Genomic DNA, 27030 nt, shown 5'->3' on the forward strand with positions numbered 1-27030 from the left:
TTGTCTTTGGCTATTTTGCCGATGGATTTAGATAGTTCTTCTGTGTTTAAAGAACATATCTCGAGAGAGTGTTGTTTGGGGGACTGCAACTTATTTTTTGAAGCTTGCCCTCCACTGAAACGAGCAACGAGATCCTCGTTATTCCGGGCGACGATCGAGCCAGCATGGAGCTTTTTAAGTTTTGTATTCATCATAGTTGCTGTAAGTGGTCCAGGAGGCTTGATACCTTTGGACGCGTTGTTTGAGACATTAGCTTCATGTTACCTTTTCATCTCTGGGGCTTCTTTTATCTGAAGCACCAGCAATGTACCACAAGGTAAAACTACTGGTGAAAGGCTGTCTCAATTCCCCCCCAACTAACTCAATTGACACTTGATACACCTCTGATTAATGCACTTCCAGTTCTCTTAAACATTTATCTACTTTCTACATGGTATCAAATACACCAGTAAGATATATGCTGATACAGTGCTCATTCAATAATTCCACTATATCCTTTGCAACAGTCACTCTGCTGCTATGACCATCCACCAGTATCAGCATTCCATAATTATTTTTCCTCTTGCTTTGCCATATAGCAGAAGAATTACCTTGACTTAGCCTTGGCCTAACCAGCTAGTCTCCTCTCATACTGCACTTTTTCCTTGTTTATCATGCTTGTCATCTTTCTGGCCTGTACTTTATACTCTTCATGTTTCTGATCACCACCAGCTGTCTTGTACCTCCTCCATAATATTTTCTTTCCTAACACAGCTTGCTTGATTTCACTGTTCATCCATTTTACCCCTACTCTGTTAATTTGCTTAACCCTTGGTATGCAGTTATACATTGCTTGTGTCAGTTACTGCCTTTACATGCACTGTCAGCATCTTTTCTGCACAGCTCCTCTACCCAATGTATTGATGTTAATTGACTACAGAGCATCCCATAATCACCTCCCTTATAATTCTACATATATCCTTTCTGGTAGTAACCTATTCTTGTTTCACCACTTACCAAACTAATGTCTTGTGATCATTTTTAGTACACCTGGATACCTTATTATCAACTACATCTTGTAAAGTTATCACCAAATCCAAAACACTAATGCCTCTAGTTACTTCAGTCACGTGCTGCTTAAGATATCTCTCAGAAACTCATCAGACTCGCTCTCCTTGTTAAGATACACTATCTCCTCCTTCCATTCTCTATTCCTATAATTAAAGTCTCCCATCTGGATTACCTTTTTACATACCCAACCAGTTTGCCTAAACCTTTCCCAATTCAGTATTCTCTACATTTCCTGGCCTATAACATCATCCTGTTAGTTATACTAGTCTGTTAATTTCAACTTCACTACATTGATTCAGAAACTTCAATGTACTATCCACTTCCACACTTTACAGATGCAATTCCTCTGTAATCACTAACAATTCCCCCCTCCTCTCCTCCTCTTTTCCACCTTCCTATTCTTCTGGAAAATTGTATATCCTTCCCTTTCTATTTCTGACATCACATCATCTTCAGACAACCACATTTCATTTATACCAATTGTTTTTAGGCTTACTGACTCAATTAATGCAACTCAATTAAAGCTCAGCTCTTTTTTTTTTTTTCAAATTCTCCTTAAATTTGTCTTTGAGGCCACTCTACCAACACCAACTCTCTCTCACTACTATACAACACAATTCTCTCTCTCTCTTTGGCCTGACCACTCCATATTTCCTGATCCTAATCCTGATTGCCATTCATACCTGTCTCATTGTTACTTTTATGCATTCCATTACCTTGTCCTGCTGCAGCTGCATGTTTGACTACATATCCATCTTCTTCCTGTCGTACAACTTCTTTGGCTGTAGTATTCTATTTCATAAGTACTCTGATCGTTAGCTACATTAACTTTTTTGATTTTATGTCTTCTCAGCAGACAATAGGTTTTCTAAATGCCCAATACCAAACCCATTCAAATGCAATCCATCAACTTTTAAACCATTCCAACTTGCCTTCAAATTCACCCAGCAGATTTACAAACTGTGAACTTCCTTTGCCTCACACAACTGTGCCATCTTGGTCTTCATTATCTCTGATCTCCTTCTCAACTCACCATATAGTCATATCTAGGCAATACTATTATCCTTTACTTCCTATACAACTTCCTCAAGTCTCTTTCAACATTCCTTTTTTTTTTTTTTTCACCAGCTAAGTCATTCATGCCCAGAACTACCACTAATTATTATCCCCACTCCTTCCATGCAACAGTATCAATTATTTGTTTTAACGGCACAACCTGCCATAATTATGAATTATGAATACATGAGTGTATAATTCGGAATATATGAGTGTATTTTTTTTATGCTTACTAAATGACTTAAGGAAATTACAGCATACAATAGAATATATGAGGTGGTATCAAAAAGTTTCGCGACTAGGTTTGTAACACGCCAAAAGATGGCAGCACAAGGCTGCAGTCACAGGGAGCACCTACCTTCATAAGTTAGCATGCCAAAAGACATCGTCCTGTGTACATTAGGAGCTGTGCAACTGATGCTATTCTGACCACCTGTGTTACCACATCTGCGATTTCATCATGGACAGCAAGTTAGAACAAAGAGCAAACGTGAAATTCTGCATGAAACTGGGCAAATCTACCACAGAGATGTTTGACATGATTCGGCAAGTTTATGGCGATGCTGCAATGAGTCGTTCGAGGTGTTTTGAGTGGCATGTGTGCTTCAAGAGCAGAAGAACATCACTGGAAGACGATGAGAGATCAGGAAGACCTTCAACGAGCTCAACCCCCAAAAATGTCAAAACCATTCAGCAACTTGTGCATGAGGATCATCGAGGAACACTCCACAACATTGCTGCCATTGTCAGTGTGTCATACGGAACAGTCCAGGCAATCTTCACGTGTGATTTGAACATGCGCAGTGTTGCTGCCAAGTTCCTCCCCAGGCTGCTGACCCAGGAGCAGAAGGAACACTGTGTCGAAGTCTGCCAAGAACTCCATCAGCATGCCGTGGATGACCCATCCTTCATGTTGAGGATCATTACCGGCGACGAAACTTGGGTGTATGGGTACAACCCTGAGACAAAGCAACAGTCTTCACAGTGGAAGAGCCCATCATCTCCACGACCATAAAAGGCAAGGCAGGTCCTCAGCTCGACCAAGTGCATGCTCATCGTCTTTTTCGATATTTGCGGCATTGTGCATCGAGAATTTGTCCTCAGGGGCAAGACCATCAATAGCAAGTTCTACTGACAAGTTTTAAGGCATCTGAGGGAAGACATTCGACAAAAGCGACCAGATCCGTTGGCGTGCGAAAAACTGGATGCTCCATGACGACAATGCACCTTGTCACCGAGCTCTCCTCACATGCGAGTTTCTTGCCAGTAACAACATGATCTCACTTCCGCACCCACCCTACTCGCCAGATTTGGCTCCTGCAAACTTCGCTCTCTTCCTGAAGATGAAGATCCAGCTCAAAGGTCACTGTTTTGACACCATTGCGGAGATCCAGCGCGAATCGCAGAAGGTGCTTGACATGCTTCGAAAAGACTTCCAGGACACATTCCAGAAGTGGCAAGAATGCTGGGAGCGCTGTGTTGATATGCAAGGGGACTATTTTGAAGGTGATAGTGTGTAAACGTAGATAAATAATTTCTCGTAAATAGAGCTAGTCTTGAAACTTTTTGATACCACCTTGTACATTAAAATAAACTTTAATATATTTCTGATATTTCGGCAGCGTCACGTTGCCATCTTCAAAAGGAACTTACAGTAAAGATACATGCACGCAGGCACTAAACACAGTAAATGAGAACAAAGCGAGGTAGCTGTGGTTTTCCTAAAAGTCCTGATGGTGCCCCCTAGCAGGTTATGTAGGTATTCTTGGCTGTTGGGCTGAAGGTCTCCTGATGTAAGCTCCAAAATTTGGGACAGTCTCATTCAACCAAACTTGTCGAGGTTTGGCATATTTCTTAGGGCTGAGGCTGATTCCATGAATAGTCTTTCATATTTGAATTTGCTACGGTGTATTATTGTGACTTTCTTCCACCGTATTCTGTGGTGTGTATCCAAAGCATGGTCTGCAAGACCAGAGTGGCTATATTGGTGAAACCGCATGTAGTCCTTGTGTTCTGAGAATCTGATATTTGCTGTTCTGCCTGTTTGGCCAAAGTTGGACAACTTAAAGCTGCAACTGACTTGGTATACACCAGGTAGATCTAAGGGGAGTGGTTGGTCTTTAGTGGAGTGGATAAAGGATGCCAATTTTCTATATGGTCTGTAACAAGAGGTCAAGTCATTTTTTTTTTAAGATTTTGGTAATTTTTTCCGAGGTGCTTCGGATGTAGGGAATGGTGATGGACTTAGAGTAATCCTTGTTGTGAAGGGGAGGAGGGTTGTGGTTTACTGGTTTCAATATTTTTTGGATTTTTTGGGAGAGATAGACATTGGCTGAGAAAATGTTGAGGATGTGATTTAGTTCATTGGTTAGGGCATTGTCATTTGAACAGATTAGTTTAGCCCTGTTGTATAGTGTCTTAACAACTCCATATTGTTGTGAGGGGGAGATGGTGGGATTGTTGGTGAATATATCTGTCTGTATGGGTGGGCATTCTATAAACAGAGAAAACCAAGGTTCCATCAGGATGGCGGGTGACTAGTGCGTCTAGGAGAAGGAGGCTGTTTATCTCTTTTTGCAGGGTGGACGTGATTATGGGGTGTTGGTTGTTTAAGTGTGTTAAGAAGGAGAGGAGTGTATCAGAGCCATGTGGCCAAATAGTGAACACATCATCTATGTAGCAAAGCCATATGGATGGTTTTTGTGGGGTACAGTTTAAGACTTTCTCTTCAAAGGTCTCTATTAAGAAGTTGGCCAAGGGTGGGGAGAGTAGTGAACCCATGGCTGTCCTCTCTATTTGTTTGTAGAATTTTCCCTGCCAAACGAAATAGCTTGAGTTCATTGTGAACTGAAATAGGGCTGAGATATCGAGAGGAAATTTAGCTTGGATTAGCTCTAAGGTTTCTTTGAGTGGGACATTTGTGAATAAGGAGGAGATGTCAAAACTGACCATTATGTCATTATGTCAGTATTCTTTTCATCTCACTTATTTAAACATAAAGAATGCTATAATAGTGAGGATATTGACCAGCAGAAATCTCTCCCTTATATTGTGATTAGACAACATTTGGACTACTCTGTTCAATCTATTCACCTGGATTTGAAGATGAAGAAACTCTAGAAAGAGAGAGAGAGAGAGAAAGTTGCGATTTTTTTTTTTTTTTTTTTTTTTTTTTTTTTTTTTTTTTACAAAAGTAAAAAAAAAAAAAAAAATCATAACTTCTGCATACTTCAGAATGTTTTCTATGAGATTAGATTGAGTATAGGTAATCTTCACAGTTTGAGATAGACAGAGATTGAGACATAAATTGAGAGATAATTACTACTTAGACACTAAGGAAATTTTTGAAACTGCAGATCAAGAGACCATACCTAGAAGTTAGGTAAGAAGCAAAATTTAAGTTTTTTTTTGTTTGTAGCACAGTGGTTGACATACAAATACATTGCATGAGAAGGGATCATGTATGAGTTTAAGGAGTAGTGTACTTTGTAGATTCTAAACTAGTTCTCTTGTGACAGTGAATCTCACAGGTTTATAGGAGGTTCTGTGTTAATGATCATTTTTAATTATTTTTTATAACGGATTGAATTCCATAGAGATCTTTCTCATTTGAAATTTTATGAAATGTAAGTTTATTTTTCATGTTCTTAAGAAAATATTTATTATAGGTCAAGTATTTTCACAAGACTTGTTGGCCAAACAATCTTTGTACAGTACCTCAGAAGCTCCTGAATATGATGATGATAGCTATTTAGGTAAGCAGCCAATACTGTTTTCAAAATTAACAACAAAGTTGAATTATCATGATTTGAATGAAGCACTTTCTAATTTCATAAAGAATAAATAGTACATACACCATACCATGGTTGAGTGGATTAGCATGCATTAGTAGTGATAACTTTTAAAGTTGTTTTAATGAGTCCAAATTAATCAGTCTTAATAGAAGTGGCAAAATATTTCTCTGTATAAATCAGACTTTTCTCCCTTTAATCTGTACCTTCAAATTGTTCTGGAGAAGGATTCAAGGATTATACACAGTCTTGCCATAAATGCTGTTACAACTTCTGCACATCTCAACACTATCACTGAATTGCGTGATCCCGGTTCTGTTAGTGGTACTGTATGCAGCCAACATGTGTGTTTATGAGTAGAGAGAGAGAGAGAGAGTTGTCTAGCTGTGGGAAAATTCTGAAAACCATGTAGCTGTAATTGCACTTCACAAGGTTAGAATGCAGCCACCCTATTTTCAACACACTAAAAACACTTGGGATCAGTAGAATGTTTGTGTACTAGACTATTAACTGTTATAATGATACAGAAGACATATCTGACTGCCAAAGAACAAGCTCACCATGCTGTGTTAGGACACAACAGTTTATGAGGGTGGTGAAGGCTCACCTCCACCATAATCCTGTGAAAACACAAAGTAATGTCACGAGAGATGAACATTTCAGAGAGAACGATGTCATGTGTCACTGATGACTTTGGTGTGAGAGCTTATCGTTGTTCTACTGGACACTTCTTAACACCACAACTTATGTGGCAGAGGGCGATAAAATCAAAGGCATTTCTTTGGTGGTATGTGAACAACAGACACAGAGATATCCTCTTCACAGATGAGAAAGTTTTCACCATTGGAGAGTCATTTAACTGCCAAAACGATCAGGTATATGCTCCAGATAGTCGCAAAGCACTCAGGATTTAGAGAGGTCATCACCCACATCAGTGATGGTTTGTTGGGGGAGGGATGCATCATGTGGGTATCCAAGTTGCATTTCTGTGAGAAAAAAGTCAAAACCTAAATTAAAGTGTATGAAGACACCATGTTGGAACAGCACCTTGTTTCACGGTAGGCAGTGGACTTTCCAATGGGACTCAGCCCCCGCACACAAGGCAAGGACCACACAACACTGGTTGGAGGCAAATGTGCCCGACCACATCGCCATCTGATTGGCCATCTGGAAGTCTTGATCTGAATCTGTCAGACTTCAAATTGTGGTTGGAGCTTGAGAGAGTAGCCTGCAAGAAACAACACCTTAGCATTGCCAGACTGAAGGTATATTTGGAGTGAGCAGTGGCAGTGTTTTGGTTGGATGTTGTGTTTGCCTCCATCGATATGTGACCCTACAGACTTTGGGCATGCACCAAAGCAAAAGGGGAACATTTTGAACATTGAGTGCTGCTATATGCATATTATACATGTGGTTTGTATGTGCTGAGAGTTGTAAATTATTTACTGATAGATGGTTTATGCACTGTTCAAGTTGTAACAGTATTTATTGCTAGACTATATATATATATATAATTGTCCACCCAACCTACTGGTTTGTATGGGGGTATGCCGTTTGGTTGGCAAGATTATGGGAAAAAAATAAAAAAAGTCAGATAACTATGCGAACAGGACTAATCATTAATATGGTTGCTTTCATCCCTGGCATTGGTAGTTGGGCAAGTTAAGCCTTTGCTTTGTCACAAATAGAAAAAGGCTGAAATATCTTTAAATGATTTTTGTCTCTTGGTATCACACCACCATCTTGCTCGTTTTGAAGGCTTGAGATGGTGAAAAAACAACCATAGATTGTTGGTTTCTTTTTTTTAAATATTTATTCCTTACATGAAAGGCAGAAGGGCTTCATTGGTGGAGGAAGGAGAGGCTAGGTCATCAATACCTGATTCTTCAAATTCTTCAAATTCAGGTATTGTAACAAAGTATTCAGATGCATTACTTGTGGATGGTCTAGATTCAGCATCAGAGGGTGATGTGACAGAAACAGTGGGCAGGCTTCTTTAAAAATGTATATGTTACATCCAACTTAGTCTGCACAGTTTGGCATTTGTTTTCTGCATAATTTTCCTGCAGTCAGCATCAATTCTGTCTACTTTTCTAAATCTCTCCATGTTGGGGACATTTCCTCAAACAACCAAACTGCCTTTTTAAAAGAGGTAAGTGCCTTCAATTTTTTCACTGTAAACTTTTTTTTGGAGGGAGAATCAGCTTGTTCTGCTTTATTCGCTCTATTTCTTGTGCAACTTTTTGGTGCAGGTCTTCATTTGCAAGCTAATCTCTTGACAAATCTTACATATATGTTGGAATATATATTTTCAACAGCTTCTTCGCACATCTCATTCCATGCTGCATCTACTTTCTTTGCACAATGCAAGTTATCTTCTTTCCAAAAGTCTTGGAGAGAAACTTTTCTTACTCTCAGTAGCAGCAATAGCCTGAAAAAAAGTATTTCTTAAGTATTGTCTAGAAGGCAAAAATAACAACCTGGTGCATGAGTTGCAGGAGTAAGGTAGTATTCACTAGATATATTTATAGGATGGCCATCATAAGTTACATATATCATAAGGCAAGGACTGACTGTGGATGTGTGTGTGTGTGTGTGTGTGTGTGTGTGTGTGTGTGTGTGTGTTAGTCTTTCATATCACTACTTTCCAAAAGTGAGCAATAATCTCGTTAAGACATTCTCTGTCTTTTTCTCACTTTTGGGAAGTAGTTATCTAAAAGACTAATATGTATGTGAAAGTGTATGAACAAAGGTGTATGAAAAGTTGGAAGTGTGGGAGTAGATTTTATTTTTAAAAAGATATGGTATCAGTTGCTAGATGGAAAGGATATTTTTAGTGCATGAAAAGTATTTAAAAGATGCTTGAAACTATGCAAAATCGGAATATATACCTAGAGTTTGAAGAATAAAGTGGGAGTGAAATGGATGTGTGAAATCTTATTAAGGAAGAGACTTATCATTATCATCATCAAATTCCTGCCACGTAACCTCTTGGTGTACAGGATACGATAGTACTACATGAAAAAAACGACATCATTACTAACTTCCTATCTGCAATTTTCCTCCAAATCAGTCTGTTACTTGTCAAGACTCCAACATTGTCAGATCTTATATTTCTATCATCTAAGGCACTTTGTACCGTATCAATCCACATGTATCTTGGTCTTCCTCTGGGTCGTTTTTCCTGCCAACCTGGCAGAGAACACTTGTTTTGCTAATCTTTCTTCGCATTAAGTGACCATACCACCTGAGATTAGCTCTGCTAACGCATTCTAGATGCTGACAATGTCATGTTCTTTCCTAATATCCTTGTTTTTAATATGATATTGCCATTGTTGCCATCTGTTCACGCCTCTAATCTTTCTCACGACTCTCATATCTGTGGGCTCTAGTCTTTGGTCAAGTGTTTTAACTGACCCAGCTCTCAGAACTGTCTGCCATTCAAGAAGATTAGCCTCGTATTTTGTGTTGAATACTATGGCTACTCCTTCTTTTCCTTGATTGTCATTGCCTGAATATAATATTTTGTATTTATTGCTCAGAAAGATCTCGCCAGTTTTTATCTTATTTGTTTCAGTCACCCCTATTATGTCGATCTGGTACTTATCTAATTTCTCAGCTCATTTCTTTGCCATTCTGGCTTCTTATGTTGATAGTACCGATCTTTAACTCTGGTGATGTTGAGTTGGGGTGTGTTTTCAGATTTGTTCTTAAAGAAATTTAAGAAAGGGAAGAGACTTAAGAAAAAGATAATGTGGAAGGAATACCACGAGCACAAGGATATGTCAGTTATGAAAATCATCAAGGTGCAAGACAGAAGAGTTACAACTATTGTCAGAAAGTGAAGTGTAATTATGATAAGAAACTGGCTCTGCAAGCTAAAGACCAAAATAATTATATTGTTATATTGTAAGCAATAGAAACAATGAATGCAAAAGAGTTAACTCTTGTCAATGCAGATGGTATGTAGGTGGCAGATGCAGACAAGATTGTTCAACTAATAAGTGTCCATTTTGCTAAATGCTATCAACATGCTCCCACTTTATTCTTCAAACTCTAGGTATATATATATTCCAATTTTGCATCATTGATGTATTTTTTAAATACTTTCCAGACATGGTATATGCAACATTAGAGCTCAGTGAACCCTCTATACTGGAGGAGGAGACTCAGGCATATGAGGAGGTATTAGAGCTGTTGCACAAACTGAATGTGATTTTGGCAATATAGACTGATGGGATATCAGCACTGATGCTGAAGGACTGTTCATCCGAACTAGCTGTTTCTATTAGTTTGGATAAGAGAATGGCTTATATCAAAGACTGGTGTACACGTGGTGTGAGTTTGCAAGATTTATGGTGAACAGTAGTGGATCCTCCATGGTCCATTGTTATTGTCTTTACATTAATGACATGACACACATCGACAAGTGCCATATAGCTAATTGATGATGATGGAAAGATTGACATAGTAATCAGTAATATGACTTATCGACATTCAGTACTTATAGAATGATTTGAATAGGCTAGAAGTTTGGGCATGTGAAAATGGTTGTCAGTTCAATGTTAGTAAACGTGAAGTTATGCACTGTAGTGTGATGAGATGTACAGTGGCAAATTATATTATGAGAATTATGCTGGATGAAACTGATAAATCTAGAAATCTTGGAATTTTAGTAGATAAGAAGTGGATGTTCAGTGGTCATATAGCAAAGACAGTGAATAAAACTTGGAGGATGATTGCAATGCTCAAAAGAACATGATATGACTACATATGGACCACTTTGCATAGATCTAGTCTCCTGGTTTCTGACATAATACAGGTAAAGTGGAGAGGTGTAAAGGAATATATTAAACATGATATCAGGATTGTGAAATGTAAATTATGAGGAGAGATTGAGAATTTGTGTATTGTAGATGGTAGCAAACAGGAGAAAGAGGAGTGATACAATAGAGACATACACATTTCTGACACTGATATACAGGATATCAGTAGGTGGAATTTTTCATTTTATGGAGGTGTAGGGAGAGGATGAGAGAACATCCATGGAAGTTGTGAATGCAGTCAAGAAATGGATGAGACTTATATTTTCTTTCATGTAGCAGAGCATGGCTGGAATAACTTGCCTTTGGAGGTTCTGAATGCATATATAGTGTGGATGAATTCAAGTGAAGGTATGACATGGTCTTCCTATGTTAAAGATACCAAGTAATTTTAAACCTGGTTTTACTCCATTTTTCCCAAGTGAGCAAACTGACAAAATGTCAGTTTGCGCCTGCAATAGATGCAAGACTAGCTGATCCCACAGGTAGTGCAAGACCAAGGCAACTCGTGGTAGAAGTGGAGCAAGCTCTGATCACTAATCTTAATATTTACCCTTAATGCCAAAACACATCTCCAAGAAGGGGATGTATGATGTTTTGTATTAAAGGCAAGGGGCCACTACCCAGACCGGTTTCGACCTTTATTCTCATCAGTGGGGAGCCAGGCTAGAAATACCAAGATTTAGTAATGCAGAGCTTGTATTTTACCAACCAACCAACCACCAGCTCTTCTACCACGAGTTGCCTTGGTCTTGCACTACCTGTGGGATCAGCTAGTCTTGTATCTATTGCAGGCGCAAACTGACATTTTGTCGGTTTGCTCACTTGGGAAAAATGGAGTAAAACCAGGTTTAAAATTACTTGGTATCTTTAACATAACTATACCCAAGTTAAAAATACTTTCTACATCTATATCTCCTCCTGAGATTTTTATTTAATAAGGTTATATAACACCTTATGGTAACTCGTTTTGGTAAAATACTTACAAGCTCTGCATTACTAAATCTTGGTATTTCTAGCCTGGCTCCCCACTGATGAGACCTCAATAAAGGTTGAAACCGGTCTGGGTAGTGGCCCCTTGCCTTTAATACAAAACATCATACATCCCCTTCTTGGAGATGTGTTTTCGCATTAAGGGTAAATATTAAGATTAGTGATCAGAGCTTGCTCCACTTCTACCACGAGTTGCCTTGGTCTTGCACTACCTGTGGGATCAGCTAGTCTTGCATCTATTGCAGGTGCAAACTGACATTTTGTCGGTTTGCTCACTTGGGAAAAATGGAATAAAACCAGGTTTAAAATTACTTGGTATCTTTAACATAACTATACCCAAGTTAAAAATACTTTCTACATGGTCTTCCTAGATGAGTCCCTGACTCAACTTCTTGAAGGCTCTTGTAGTTATAATAATAATATTATTACTGAAATAAAGAGCCCAAAAGGCTTCCCTTCGGCAGTGTAAATTGATTTAAATTAAGCGGGTATTAAATCCCACATTATTTCAAAGCTGAATAAGAAACTCAAAGATAGAAATCAAAGAGTTTCACGCTACAATCCGCCGAAACTTTTATATAGTTTGCTATATATTCGGCATGAAACTCTTTGATTTCTATCTTTGAGTTTCTTATTCGGCTTTGAAATAATGTGGGATTTAATATCCCCTTAATTTAAATAATATTATTATCATCATCTGACCTCCATGGAGTCAGAGACTCATTGTGGGAGCTACATACTATTGCATAATTTTCATCCAACCATGCCTTAAACTGATTCAATGTTGTCTATATTCACAGCACGAAAGGCAATGCTTTCCACTCGCCAACCACTCTGCATACAAAGAACCTTCTCCTCACTCCTTTGCTCTTATACAGGTTTTCAGTGATGGCATCTTGTACTTCCCCCCACCTCTCATTCTATGAAAAATCTGTTCCATATCAACCTGATAACAACCCTTGACTGGCTTACATGTCTAAATCACCCCCCCCCCCCCCCATTTTCTCCTATTCATGAGGCTTTGCAACTTACATTCTCTCAATCTGTCCTCATACTCCACATTCCAAAGACCGCTGATCACCTTTGTGAATCTTCTCTGGACCTTTTCCTACATATCCTCATCACCATGAAAACCCGATGACCAAATCTGTGCATAATAATCCATATGCGGCCTGATTAGGCCTTATACAATGGCATAATAACCTCTCTATTTCTGTATGGCAGGGCTCTCCGCATCATTGCCATTATTCGATGTGATGTCTTCACAGCTTGTACAATGTGGCACCTGAATTTCAGGTCCTTATCCACCATCACTCCTAGATCTCTCATCTCCTCTCCTGCCTTTAAGGTTTCCCCACCAAGTGTATACTTTGCATCCCATCATTGCTTATCAAATCTCAAAACCTCACATTTTGCAACATTGAACTGAAAGTCCCACTTACCTGCCCATTCATCCAATCTATTCAAGTCCTCTTGTAAGGCCATAACATCTGCTTGACTCTGCATTGCTCTCTTCAGTTTTGCATTATCTGCAAACAGCTGCATATCGCTAGTTAAAGCCCAATATCATTAACATGCAAAATGAACAACAATGGCCCCAAAACTTATCCCTGTGGCACACCTTTCTCTTTCTGATACCTATCCGACAGCCAATCACTGATCCAACTTAGATGTCTGTTATCCGATCTCATCTGTTTCAATTTATTTACGAACCTTATTATGTGGTGGTATATCAAAAGCCTTTGCAAAATCTAAGTACAGCACTGTAAATGCATCTCTCCTGTCCAAGGTATTTGTCACTTTGGTGTAATACATAGGTAAGTTAGTGAAACATAATCTCCCCTTAACAAACCCATGCTGATAACCATAGAGAATACTGCTGTTATCAACCCATTTTTGTATCCTACCTTTCACCAATCTCTCCAGATATACAGACCAGCTTATGATTTCGTCATCACCACTTTTATGCAGTGAAATTATCTTACCCTCCTTCCACTCCCTTGGAATCTGTGCTGTTGCAAGACTTTTATTAAACAGACATGCCAATGCTACTGCCCATTCCCTGGAACATTCCCTTAAGATGCATGGTAATATGTCATCAAATCATATCGCCTTATTGACATAAAGTTTATTTATTTCCTCAAATACCTCCTGCTCACTCCCAATTAAACCACCCTCTCCTATGTCCTCTACACTTATTTCTTCATGATTTCAGCCTGATCAACATGAAACATCATTATAAATTGATCACTGAATACCTCAATGTCTTCTGTAGCAGTTACCATTTTTACCACTTTCATCCATTAACTTCATCTTACCATGATCATTCTTCCTTCTGCTGTTCTTTATACTCTTCATGTAACTGCTTATTACCATTATTTATCTTGTACTGCCTCCAAAATACTTTTTTTTTTCCAGATTTCATGCTTAAACTCCACAATTAACCATTTTACACTCACCTTATTCAGTCTTTTGACCTTCGGAATACATTCACACATTGATGCGGTTATGTATTTCTTTGTCAGTTCCCAAGCAGCATTTATTTCCTTACTGCTCAACTCCTCGTTCCATGCTATAGCTCCAGGCTATCTCCTAAGCTTGTCATAATCACCAGCCTTATAATTCCACATATATCCTCTCCTCATAAATGTCTGCATATTGCTAGCCAGAACCCAAGTGATCACTTTATGATTACTCTCTCCAACTGGAGGAAAGGGTGAAACCCCACTCACAATTACATCCTATGATGGAAATGATCAGATCTAAACTCTCGATCTTTGCCTGCCCTCCTTTACATGCTACCTGAGGTAGTTATCTCTTGAGAACTAAAGAAATTCATTTTCCTTATTCCCAAATGCTATCTCTTCATTCCACTCTATACCACTATAATTAAAACCACTCTCCTTTGTTCACTAATTCAAGTTGTTTATACATTTCTTCATCACCACTCTCCACATTTATGAGCCTATAGCAACATCCAACTAAATATGTCTTCCTGTCAACCTCCACATTATACCACACTGCCTCATAACCATTACCATTATTTCCCTCTTTGAAGTCCACTTTATGTGGATGTAATTCTCCTGCTATCATCTGTAACATTCCCTTTCCCTTCTATGTGCTAGTTATATTTTCAAATAACATGTTCAGTGTTTTCCTTCAACCTTCACAGCTTTGCATATGAAATACTGTTTCTTTGTATATAATGGGATTAACATCACTTCAAGTGATGGTAATATGTAATTCACTTTTGCAAATGTTTCGGACTTTGGATTTTGATAGAATAAGCTTTTTCCTTAACACAGCTCTCGAAAGAGTAATTGAGAGGATATTGTTTAAAAATAAACGTTTCTTCACATTTATCTTCTTATCTCTCACCCTGTATTAGTTAAATTAATTTGGCTGAGGAAGTCGTCCCATGATTCTTTAAATTATTATTATTATGTGACACCTCCAGGGAGTCCAGACTTATCGAGGGAGAGTGTGCCAACAGCATCAAACGATTGGTCCCCTTCAAACTACTAAATGCGCTCAAGCTTGCTTAACTTTTTTCATGAGCATTAGTAGTAGAGGCTCTTCCAATCTACCAACCTTTGCTGGCTAATCATGTAATGATGTAAATGACTGTGATGTAAAAGAGTTGTATGATACCATTTGTTTTGGTTATCTGTGTTAATGCCATGATATTCTAGTTCAGACATCTTGTTTTCATAAAGACAAAGTACATCCTTAGTCACAGTTTGATGTTTTTATGTGAGTAAAAGTATTATGGTAAGACTAATACTTGTCATTCTGCTGAGGTTAGGGCCAAATAACATGAATTAATCTGCCTTCATAAACTTGGCAGTCTGGACTAAGAGATCATGACATTAATACAGATTACGAAGTTAAATGGCATATGAATCATAAGTATGAATTTAGAGAATCATGTAAGAACTTGCTCATCAGCCATATTTCAATAAGACTCATTCTATTGCTTTTTTTTTTTTTTTTTTTGAAAATAGTTATCTGAAAGACTAATGTGTAGTCTGAAAGTAATGTATGGTAATTAATTTTCTATAATTAATTACTATACAAAATTAATTATTAAAAGACATGTTACATCCATCACCAGTAGATGTGACATCCCTTTTAATATGTCATTTATATGTCATTAGTATGTCATTTATATATCATTTATATGTTATACTCTGATATAACTGATAGATAGTAGTTATAACATCATTTGACAACCCTGATAACTAAAAATATAATATTGTGTCCAGTTATACCATAATTATTAAAACTTGCATTTAATTGATGTCCAGTGCCCCCACAGACTGCTTTTAAATTATTCAAAAAATTATTTTGAAAGGTTGAGAAAAGTAAGATAAGCTTGGAACATAGAAAAAAAACTTCCTAAAAAATAGCTCTAAAATAATTTATTGCTGATATGCATTTTGTAGTATAAATTAAACATACCAAGAAATTATATTCTTGGTTTCATCCTTTATCCAAGTGTAAGCAAATAAAGTTTGTGCATGAAACAACTTCACAACTGGGCTACTTGTATATAGAGGCTAATTGCTTCACATCAGTTGCCTTAGTATCCATAATGCAAAGCACATATTCTTATGGAGAAATATCATGCTATGCATTATGGGACGAGCCACTACCCAGACAGTTTTGACTTTTATTAAGGTCTCATCAGTGGGAACCAGCCCAGGAAGTGATACCAAGGTTGCAGAAGTTATTCACAAGTCTTTGTTTGCTCACACTTGGTTAAGGATGAAACCGAGAATATAATTTATTGGCATCTTTAATTTATAGTATAACCAAGTGAAAAAACTTTCAACGTGTTTTGTAGGTTATTCTTCAGCAGTTGGAGAATTCAATGGAGATAGAGACCAGGATGTTGTCATTGGAATGCCAAGGGGAGCTAATTTAACAGGAAAGGTATTTTGTGGATATTTCATTCTTTAAATATATTTGCATACTATAACATTCTAGTTTTCTTATTAGTTAAGTGGACAACTTATTTTATTAAGACAGTGTGATTAGCAAGTAAGCTTATCAAACTTAACACAGACTCTTTTTAATAGAAAGATTTCTTGAACCTAATTTGAGCATAATCATTATTTTTATACATAACTGGCTATTTAACTTCTTAATCACAAAATTGTTAATTGTGGATGAAGTCTATAATTCTGGAAGAAAATCTTATATGTTGGCTATATGGCAGCAGATATAAGTACGAAAAATTATTCCAACCTGAGCCTTAAGAAAGTACCCAAACCTCAACAAGTTTGCTTGCATGAAACTGCCCCAAATTTGGGAAGCACTCATCCTTTGAACTTCGACCAAACAGCCAAGACCTTCCAAAATATTTTAAGCTTGATTTGCAAAGGGCTATACACAAAGAGGGGATTAATAATATTACACATGTTTTGGAGTCTTCCTTAAAGGAGGAAAGCTTAATGGAGAGTTTGAATGCACCTCACCCAAAGCATATGAATATAGTAGATAAGCCAAGCTCTAAATTTTTTGTTAATCCCTCTAAACGAAAGAAGCCTTTTCCATCTTGTGGTACAAATTCAGTCAGGTTAAACTCTGTCAAAAAGGAAGTAAACATCCTGAGGACTGAATTAAACAAAGAGATAGATTTAAAGTTAAAATCTTTTGCCATAGCACAGGAAAGATTTTGAAGATGGTTACCGAATTACAAGTTGGTCTTCCACAGGAGTCAAATAGCTCTGAGAAGTCAGGACCATCACAAGCTAGAGGAAGTAAAAGATTTTTTGGAAAATTATGGATCAGATGTTACATATGTAATGGTTTAGGAAGCATGGCAAGAATTTGTCCTACGGGGTTTCCCAAAAATTCACTGAAAACAATTCATTGAAAGATAGTTTATTGAACAACTATTTGCAGAAAGGCAATTTAGCAAAAAAAAAAAATTAATTGAACAGACAACTAATCAAGAAACAGTTCATTGAACAACAGTTAATTGAAAGGTAGTTCCTAGAAAAAGCAGTTAATCGAAGGGCAGTTCCTAGAAAAAGCTATTAATCAAAAACACAATTTATTGAAAGGTAATTTGTCGGAAACCAACAATTCATCAAAAAATCACAATTCACATTCACCAAAATTACAAATCATCGAATGAACAGTTCATTCAAAAAATTAATTAGAAGACGTGAAGTGAGTTTATCAAAAAGAACTGCAGTTTATATTGGATTAACATGTGATGCAATTCAAGTTTTAGACGCTTGTGGCATTTTATGCAGGGCTATTACTTTCACTCAGTATACACGTTTTGTATATTTTACGTGGTTTTACACAATGTGAAAAGATTATGTAAAAATCTTTTCTCAAGACCAAACATGGAATTTTTTTTTCAAGCACTTATTTGTTGAAGCTTCAAGTAAGCAGGATGGCTGTTGCACACAGGAAAATAAAATTAGTCACTTACATAAGTAATCTGCTGTTTATCTGAATTAGTTCAGAAAGCAAGTTTTTGTTTGGTGATTTGAAGGATCGTTAAGTGGCTATACTGGTTGAAGGGAATGATAAAATGATAACCACTGAGGAGGATATAGAGATGTTAAATGAGTAATTCATAAAGGTGCACATACAGGCCACTGAATTAGAAACCTTTATGCAGATATAAGTAAACATCAGTTGTGTTGAGTTTATGTGAATACTTGGTCGCGTGTGTCTCCACATGTTCTAAACAGCTATTTAAGAATGCTTCTGGTCAATAATCATCAATGGTGTTGATCATTGGAGTTTGATAAAGGGCTTATTGTAGGTGCCTGTCTGGCTGGAGCCACGGTTTTGAAAACATCACAGCTGACTGGTTTCTCAAAATGTAAGATATCTCAGGTGTTTAATCATTGAAAAAATAACCTACATTGCTTGTCTAAGACATGTAGTTTTGGTCCTAAGACAGTCTGTTAGGAACGAGATTGCTGTCATCTGACAGCAGACAGAACTTCCTATGTGCAGCAATTGACCAAAACATTTAACAAAGACTGTTCCTAACCCATATTTCACTGAATTATGCCCAGGGAATTGAAGAGGATCAATATTGACAGTCATATGCCTTTGTGCAAAATAAAAGTTTCTAATTCAGTGAGCAATATGTATATTTCATCCTTGTGAGAAATGCAGAACTTGAGAGCAGTGGCTAGAGAGATGGAGCCACTGATGGATGGTGAGTGTGCAGGAGGTATAGATGAGGAATTGAGTAAACTCGATGTCAGTAAGTATGTAGGACTTATAGGTATATCACTGCTTGCCTTTAGGGAATGCTCCAGGGAGTTAACATCTTTAATTTACCTCTTTGATGTGAGTCTTGGGAAAACCTAAGTTCCAAAGGAGTGGAAAGAGGAAAAAATTGTTCCTTAGTCTTATCACACCTTTATGAAGTGGAACAATTTTGTCTTCTTTCCACTCCTTTGAGTGGAAAGAGGACAAAATTGGACCTGTAATTTGCCCTCTGGCAAATTACAGGTCAATCTGTTTGTCTGGAGTGTTTTGGTAAAGGTGTTAAAGATGGCCAGGATTCAGAATTGGTTGATGATAACAGTATATTCTCTTTGATACACAACATGGATTTGCTAAAGGAAGATTGTGTGTTAGCAATATACTTACTATAACAAGGTGACAGGTGCCTTGGACAAAGGGAATTCGAACATGGTGCTATATTTAGATGCTGAATCATTTGATAGATTGCAACATGACAAGCTGGTAATTAAACTTGAATTGGAACAGATGGGGTTAGAGATTGTGGTCCACTGGATTAGTGCACTGGATTGGAGATTAGCTATCTGATAAGTATCAGCAAGTTGTGTGTGTGTGGGGGGGGGACACACAACCTGCCGATACTTATCCCACGATATCTCAGAAGTGGAATGTCACTAGTGATGTTTCCCCCAAAAGTCTGTTTTGGGGCCATTGCTGTTTAATTTTTGTTGAATGATATTGGGAAGTGCTTGTATAATGATCTACAGTTCTTTGCAGATAATGGAAAGTTGGGATGATGGACTTGAATAGATTTTCTGAATAGGTAAATGAAGGCTACCAGTTCAATGTAGCAATGTGTAAGGTTTTTAAGTTTGAGAAGCATAGATGGGATGTGCAAAGTATAAGACTGGTGAGGAGATGAGGGATCTGGAATGTTGTTGGATAATGACCTGAGAACATTTTGGAGACATTTTGCTAAAATTTTGAGGACAGCACAGTGCATTATGGCAATGATGCGGAGAATACCGACATAGGAGTAGGATGTTATGATTCCTTTGTATAAGGCTTTGATCAGACCTCATATGGATTACCATGCACAGATTTGGTCAACAGGTTTTCAAAAGGATGATGGGATGTTGGAAAAGGTTCAAAGACAATCGACTAAGGTGGTTTCTGGTATGTGAGTATGAAGACAGATTGAGGGAATGCAAATTGCAGTTCTAGGGGATCAAAGGACAAGGAGAAGACGTGGTCAAGACATATAAGTTGGTAAGAGATAATTACCGGATTAATGTGGATTAGATTTATAATAGATTGGGTGGGGACAGGAGGGAACAAGAGGCCATTTCTGGACACTGTATAAAAGGGGTGAAAGCAAATCAGTGAGGAGTCGATTTTTTGTCTGGAGTTGTGGCTAGTTGGAATGCATCCCCTAGAAGTGTGGTGGTGTGAAGAGAGTGAATGCATTCATAACATCTTCCGCAATGAGTGGTTGACTCTAGGGAGGTCTGAAAATGATAATACAGTAATACTAGTACTTTATTTATGTCGTTCATACAGTATATATGTATGAACGACATAAATAAAGTACTAGTTTGATCCAGTTATGCAAAAAAAAGTTGAGAATAATTTTTGCAAATGTAAAAGTTATTCTGATTAATCTGGCTTAAGAGAATGCGCCAACCTGTTTGGTCATCAATCTACAACATTAAAAGTTTTTCCATCTCGTCAAAAGATTACCACATTTATGAATAACTAGTATCTTTTTTTTTTTTTTATATTGATACCATACATGAGAGGTTGAGGGACCGCTAAGCACATCAGTGCCATGTGTGGAGTGCAGGTGAGGACTAAACTGATTATTTTTTTCCTCTCTATTTTTTCTATTTTTTTTTCTCTCTCTAAAAATTGCAGCTTGTAGTTATTTTTCAATACTTCTTGGGGAAGGCTGTTCAAGATGACAGGTGGAGACAGAATAAAAGAGGATGAATAGAAGCAGGTTCGGCATGTGTGCAGAACCATGCACACACATTCTCCATGCACAGTAAAGGGGTGATGGGCAGCTACAGCTCTTGTATTAACAAGTGCCACAGAAAGTGGAGGAATGATGGTTGCCAACCCACTGGAACAGTGCCCATGGAAGTACCTGTAGGATAGATAGTGCTGAAACACTGTGTCTGTGAGTTAGAGATTGGTGTGTCTGTAGGTGCACCACCCCAAACATATGAGCAGATTTGTATATGGTGAAGAGTTGGATGTAAAATAGGCTCTTGAACAAAAGAGAATACCAGGTTTCTTGGATTCTGAACGGGCTATTGATGTTATATTTATACCAGGAGAGACTGAAGGTAAATGTTCATCCAAGCAAAGAGATCTGATCATATGAGCTGATGATTTGTGTGTTACTGAGGGTAAGGTTAAGTGAGCTGAGATCTCTTTTGTGTGAGGAAAGGCGAGACTTTTTGGTGACATTGAACATAACAAGGTTGTCTTCTCCCTCATTGATAGATAGTGCATTCATCAATGTTTAAGGCACTAGTTGTAGATCTTGTAGCCTGGGATGTCACAATACTGCATGGTTTGCCAAATAAGTAGAATGAGTAAAGAGTACTATCGCCTGCAAAACTGTGGAGAAGAATAATGGTTATTGTGAGTAGGTCATTTATGTACAAGAGAAAGGGAGTAGGTGATAGGAAACCGCCTGAGGCACTCGGGCATTGGTGGTGAAGCTCGAAGAGAGGGATCCATCTACCACAACTCGCAGAGAACAATGAGAGAGTGAAAACTGACTACCCAGTTATGGAGAGTAGCAGGGAGACAAAAAGGATGGCATTTTGTTTATTAGACCAGGATGCCACACACAGTTGAAAGCTTTTTAAAAATCTAAGGTGACAGCACAAGTTTCTCCGAACCTTTCCATAGTACATGTCCGGTCTACATAAGCTATGAAATCGGCTGTGGTTCTTGACTGACGTAATCCATACTGGTAGTCACTGATTAATCGGTGGGCCTCTAGGCAGTGAAGGAGTTGGCTATTGAGGACATTCTCCATCATTTTGGAGAGGATAGGGATGATGGCAGTTGGACTGTAGTTTGACAGTAGACTTCTATCACCCTTTTTTGTAATAAGATGGATATGAGATTGCTTCCAAGCATTGAGATAAGTACCAGATATATATCATCTGTTATAGAAATGATGCAAGATGGATGTTATCTCTTAAGAACAATTGGAGAGATTCACAGGAATAGAAGACTTTTTTGTTGTACCCAAGTTGTGTAGTAGTTTTCTCATGACTTTGTCGAAAAACTATTGGAGGCATACAGTGCTTGAATTCAGGTATGGTAGGAGGTGATTTACCTTGGTCATGTATGCAGTAGTTTGAGGAAAAGAATGATGTCGGGAGTCAGCTTTATCTTTGGGTGAAGTAACAATGATGCCATCAGGATGAGAGAGAGGGGTGAAAGTGCAGGAGAGCAGAAGTTGCATCCAACGGCCTTACCAAGTGACCAGAACGCACAGCCTCCATTTGGACAGAAGGTGAGTTTTCTACTGGTGGCCTTTATGAAATTGGATTTGGATCTGCTGATGACTGATTTGTATATGTTGCGTGCTTTGGTATAGGCAGAGTATGAAGCTGAAGTTTTTCATGGGAGCCACATGTAGTAAGCTGAATTTTTTTTCTTTGACACATTTTTGGTTGAACCAGGACTTGAAAAGCACATGAGGATTATGGGTTGGATGGGGAATGAAGACCTACTTACCAGTGAGAATAATTTTTATGACTTGCTCACAGCAGATATTAGGGTCAAGTGATTGGAAGCAATAGTTAGACTAAGGAAAGGAGGTGTAGAAATTCCAGAAGTCATCCCAGTTGGCTCCTTTGTGGTACCAGAGGATGCATAATCGGGAGTGGTTGGAGGAGGAGGAGCATTTTGTGAGTGAGGAGACTTGTACAAGATTGTGACCTGAGTTGCTGAAAGGAGAGGTGATCGCTGTGGTGTATTTGGAAGAGCTGCTCATATAGAGATCCAGAGTATTGACTAGTATAGCACTTTTTGCTTGACTAAGAACTTATCTATTTTTTTAAACTTGTTTCTAACAGTAGTGCAAGGCAAGTTTAGCCTGTGGCCTCTCTCAGTGTACGATTCCCCATTATCACTAAATTTAATTATTTTAATCTTAGTATGTAATGGATTAAGTTTACACATCTTCTTTTCACGAGAGGCAATAGTACCCTTACTTTGAATTTTATCTGCTATTATTAACAACAATAAAGTAAAATAATAGTTACAAACAGTTTCCAATTCACAGTGAAACACAAAGAGATGTAGTGAATAACAAACATTGTAAACAGTCAGTTATTGCACATCGATTGATTCACAGGGAGTGCTAAAACCATTCTATGGATGAATGCAGCGTCTGGCAAATGGACATTGGTCTTATTAAAAAGCTTTGTATGAGTGGATCATCATAAAGCTGGTATTACTTAATAATAATAATAATAATAATCACAACTGAAGGAATGCTTCCTGGAAGTACTAATCTTGGGGCAAATAAATGCTTTCCGCATTGTTGTTACATTAAAATAGAATCACTGAAGCTTTTCGTTTACACTAGTTCAACAAAAAAATGTAGTAAGTAACATTTTTGGTATAATGGCTTTCTCACAAACAAACAAAAGAAGTTCGATATTAAAAGATTCCCAAAGCAGGGAGAAATATTTATCACAACAAAAACAGTATCACTTGCTCTATTTAGTCCGTTTATAATGGAAACACATGGTTTTCCTGAACTGTTTAGAATGGAAGCACACTGTTTTCCAGACCTGTTTATAAACTCACTTATTTTCAATCAGCATTCCATTTTTATAAAAGCACCATGGCACTTCAAACTAGTTATTCAGTTTGTTACAATGTGTTCATCACGGTGACTCTCCTGGAGTCAAATACTCATTGAATAACTGCAAACAAAAGTTACTTGGCAAACATATCAGTATTCAGCTTCTTTACTAAACTGTGTCATTAACTTGTGTTATATGACACATATCTATTTAGTAAACAAGAAACAATATCACTTGCTCTGTTTATAATGGAAACACTGTTTTCCTGAACTGTTTATAAACTCACTTATTTTCAATCAGAATTCACTTTTCTTGGCATTCACTTTTGCTACCCTTACCAACCAAGTCACTCCCCCCCCGCACCCTTGGCTGGTTTTTGTAATCCTCATGGAATTGGTTATTACTGACTGTTGTTGAGATGGATAGAAGAGAATAGTGTTGATAGGAAAGGTAGTAATTGTGTTGCCCAGGTATAACAGTGGTGAGATGAGGTGGAGAGCAAGGATTACAAATGATATGTTAGAAGAAATGTGTGAGGAGAAAGGAGTGCATTTGTTAATGTGTGGAATGAGTTTGAAGGACGAAGTGAACTGTATAGGAGCGATGGACTGCGTTTGAGTGGTTTGGGTGTGAGTCTCTTGGAGAGACTGCTGCTGCTGGAAGGTAGAGAAATAAGTGCAGAGAATGAATCTGATCAAGTGGGAAGTGATGTGGAAGAATGGGAGAGTAAGACAGGAGAGATTGAAGAGGTAGTTATGATTGAAGAAGTGAGCGGCATGAGTATAAAGAATGTGTGCAAGATGGATAGGGAAACATGGAGGCTCAGGCTGGACAGAGGAACACAGTGTGAGAAAGGTAGATGCTCCAAGAGGATATGAATGCATGTGCAGGCAAAAAGGTAAGGGGATGACCTGGGATCAAGGGAAAAGAGTTGGATCTGAAGGTTCTAAGATGAATAAGGAGAAAAAGAAATGGCCCGAGTTAAGCATGGAGAAGTCACATCAAATAAATGTGTGTGCTTTGGTATAGGCAGAGTATGAAGCTGAAGTTTTTCATAGGCTCCTCATGTAGTAAGCTGAATTTTTTTTCTTTGACACATTTTTGGTGGAACTAGGGTTGAACCTTCGCCAATATCATTAACCTGTATCTTAATGATATTAGCGAAGATTTGGATGGGGATATTCAGTTGTTTGCAGATGATGCAAAGTTGGGATGAACTATGAAGAGTAGAGAAAATGTTATGGCCTTGAATAAATTGAGTGAATGGACATGGAAATGCAAGTTCAGTATTGCAAAATGTAAGGTTTTGAAATTTTTGAAACAAAGATGGGATGTAGAATTTATGATTGGTGGGTATATATTGTTGGAGGTGGAGGAAATAAGAGATCTTGGAGTGATAGTGGATAAGGATCTGAAATTTAGGGGACACATTGCCAAAATTGTGAGGATAACACAAAGAATCTGGAAGTGATGAAGAAGACACTGACTTGTAGAAGTAAGGAGATTCTTGTTCCATTGTATGAGGCTTTGATTAGGCCACACATGGACTACTGTGCACAGATTTGGCCACCTGGTTTTCAAAAAGATGAAGATCTCTTCATTCCTTTGGGTCAGAGGCAACTGAATAAGGTAGTTTCTGATCTCTGGAATGTCGAATATGAGGAACGGTTGAAAAGATGCAATTTACAGAGTCTAGTAGATAGGAGGAATGGGGTGATATGATAGAGACCTACAAGTTAGTAAGGGGTTGTTATGGGATCAGTGTTGGAGAGGTTTTACAGAAAATGGTGAGAGATCAGGGGAGAACCAGAGAATATCCCTGGAAGCTGTATAAGGAAGGTGTGAGCAGGGAAGTGAGAAGGTTTTTTTCATGAAGAATTGTGAATGATTGGAATGCCTTGCTGGAGAATGTGGTGTCTGCTGAGAATTTGAGTGTGTTTAAGGCACAGTATGATGAGCTGTGTGTATGACAAAAGGAACTCCTAGATGAGTCTTTGACTCCATGAGGTCTTGGGATAATAATAATAATATCATGAGAAATTTTGAGTGTTATATTAGGAACATTTTTCCTTTAAGGCTGAGAGACATATCTATATGCAGAGGTAGGAAAGCTATGGTTTGGTCGGTGTCCGAAGGATGCTAGTAGCATGATATTTTGTGAAAATTATCACACTGAAAGAAAGCACATAGCTGTGAATTTGCCAAAGGCACTAGTAACTAGCTATGTGCTACTCCTGATATGCACTTCATTTCTAATTATCTTAATTTGCCTAATCTCTTTATGTATTGCAACCAATGAAAAAAATGACACGTGAAAAATTGCTGATTTTAATGTATGCTGCTTAATAGCATGTGAGTGGATGCACTAAATTAATTGGGAGAATCATGCAAGTTATTTAAGTAATCACTATAATAAAACAGAAATGGTGTTTTTTTTTTCCTCTGCAGTTGAAATGACCATGGATTGTTCTGGAAAATTGCACTGGAATGAATCCACATGATCTAAGATACATTGGGCAAGGAGGAAAAATGACAAATTTAGAATTATGATGCCTTTTTAAAAGAACAATGAAAAATGTCAAAAGCCAAGAAATTGTATTGTAAATGTTTCCTTACCATTGGTCACTTCTGCATACAGCAAAGTAAACTTATGAACCTATCATACTCTCCAAAAGTGACCATTTCATAGTTGAATTTAGTACTAATAAAAGGTTCATTCTCATTCAGCACAAGATTATGCTGAATGAGAATGAGAATTTTTTTTATTATATTACTTAGAGTGAGAGATTCATAAATAGAAGTAGAGTGCATGTAGATTTAAGATAGATATGTTGCAATTCATCTCCCACCTTAGGTGGGAGATGAATTTTTTCACCGTTGTGAGATCATCACCCTTATTGTTTGATGCCTGAAGTGACTTGAATAGGTTCAGTTTGGTCTGAGCAGGGTTTCCAGATTATGTAGAAAATACATTTGAAAAAAATTCAAAATAACACACACACACACACACATATACATATATATATATATATATATATATAATGATAAATAAAAAAAAAAAATCCTTAGCCCACCCATGGTACAAAATATACTCTAGGTTTGATTAATAATCTTTTGTAGGTGGGAGTGACATGAAAAAGCAGAGCTAACATTCAGTGATGAATTTAGAATTTCCCCTTTGATCTCTTTTTATAATTTCAATTTACTGTTGAATAATGTTTAATATCACCAGTTTTCTTCTCATCTTGC

At 37.7% G+C, this 27030-nt stretch overlaps 1 protein-coding gene across 3 annotated transcripts in view; it reads left to right on the forward strand.

The window, feature by feature from the left end:
- Positions 1-27030, forward strand: part of LOC150100462 (integrin alpha-PS2-like) — a 511813-nt gene that overhangs the window by 104055 nt on the left and 380728 nt on the right. For all 3 annotated transcript variants that reach the window (XR_016549302.1, XM_090403279.1, XM_090403280.1), the window contains exons 7-8: positions 5775-5861; positions 16560-16648. Coding sequence is in view for 2 of the 3 variants with exons in the window: in XM_090403279.1 (XP_090259405.1) it covers positions 5775-5861; positions 16560-16648 (176 nt within the window). In the remaining variant the exon portion in view is untranslated. The remainder of the gene's footprint in view (positions 1-5774; positions 5862-16559; positions 16649-27030) is intronic.

This window comes from Typopeltis vanoorti, chromosome 13 (genome assembly GCF_054136105.1).
Source record: "Typopeltis vanoorti isolate ZY-2024b chromosome 13, IOZ_Tvanoo_1.0, whole genome shotgun sequence".
Classification (NCBI taxonomy): domain Eukaryota; kingdom Metazoa; phylum Arthropoda; class Arachnida; order Uropygi; family Thelyphonidae; genus Typopeltis; species Typopeltis vanoorti.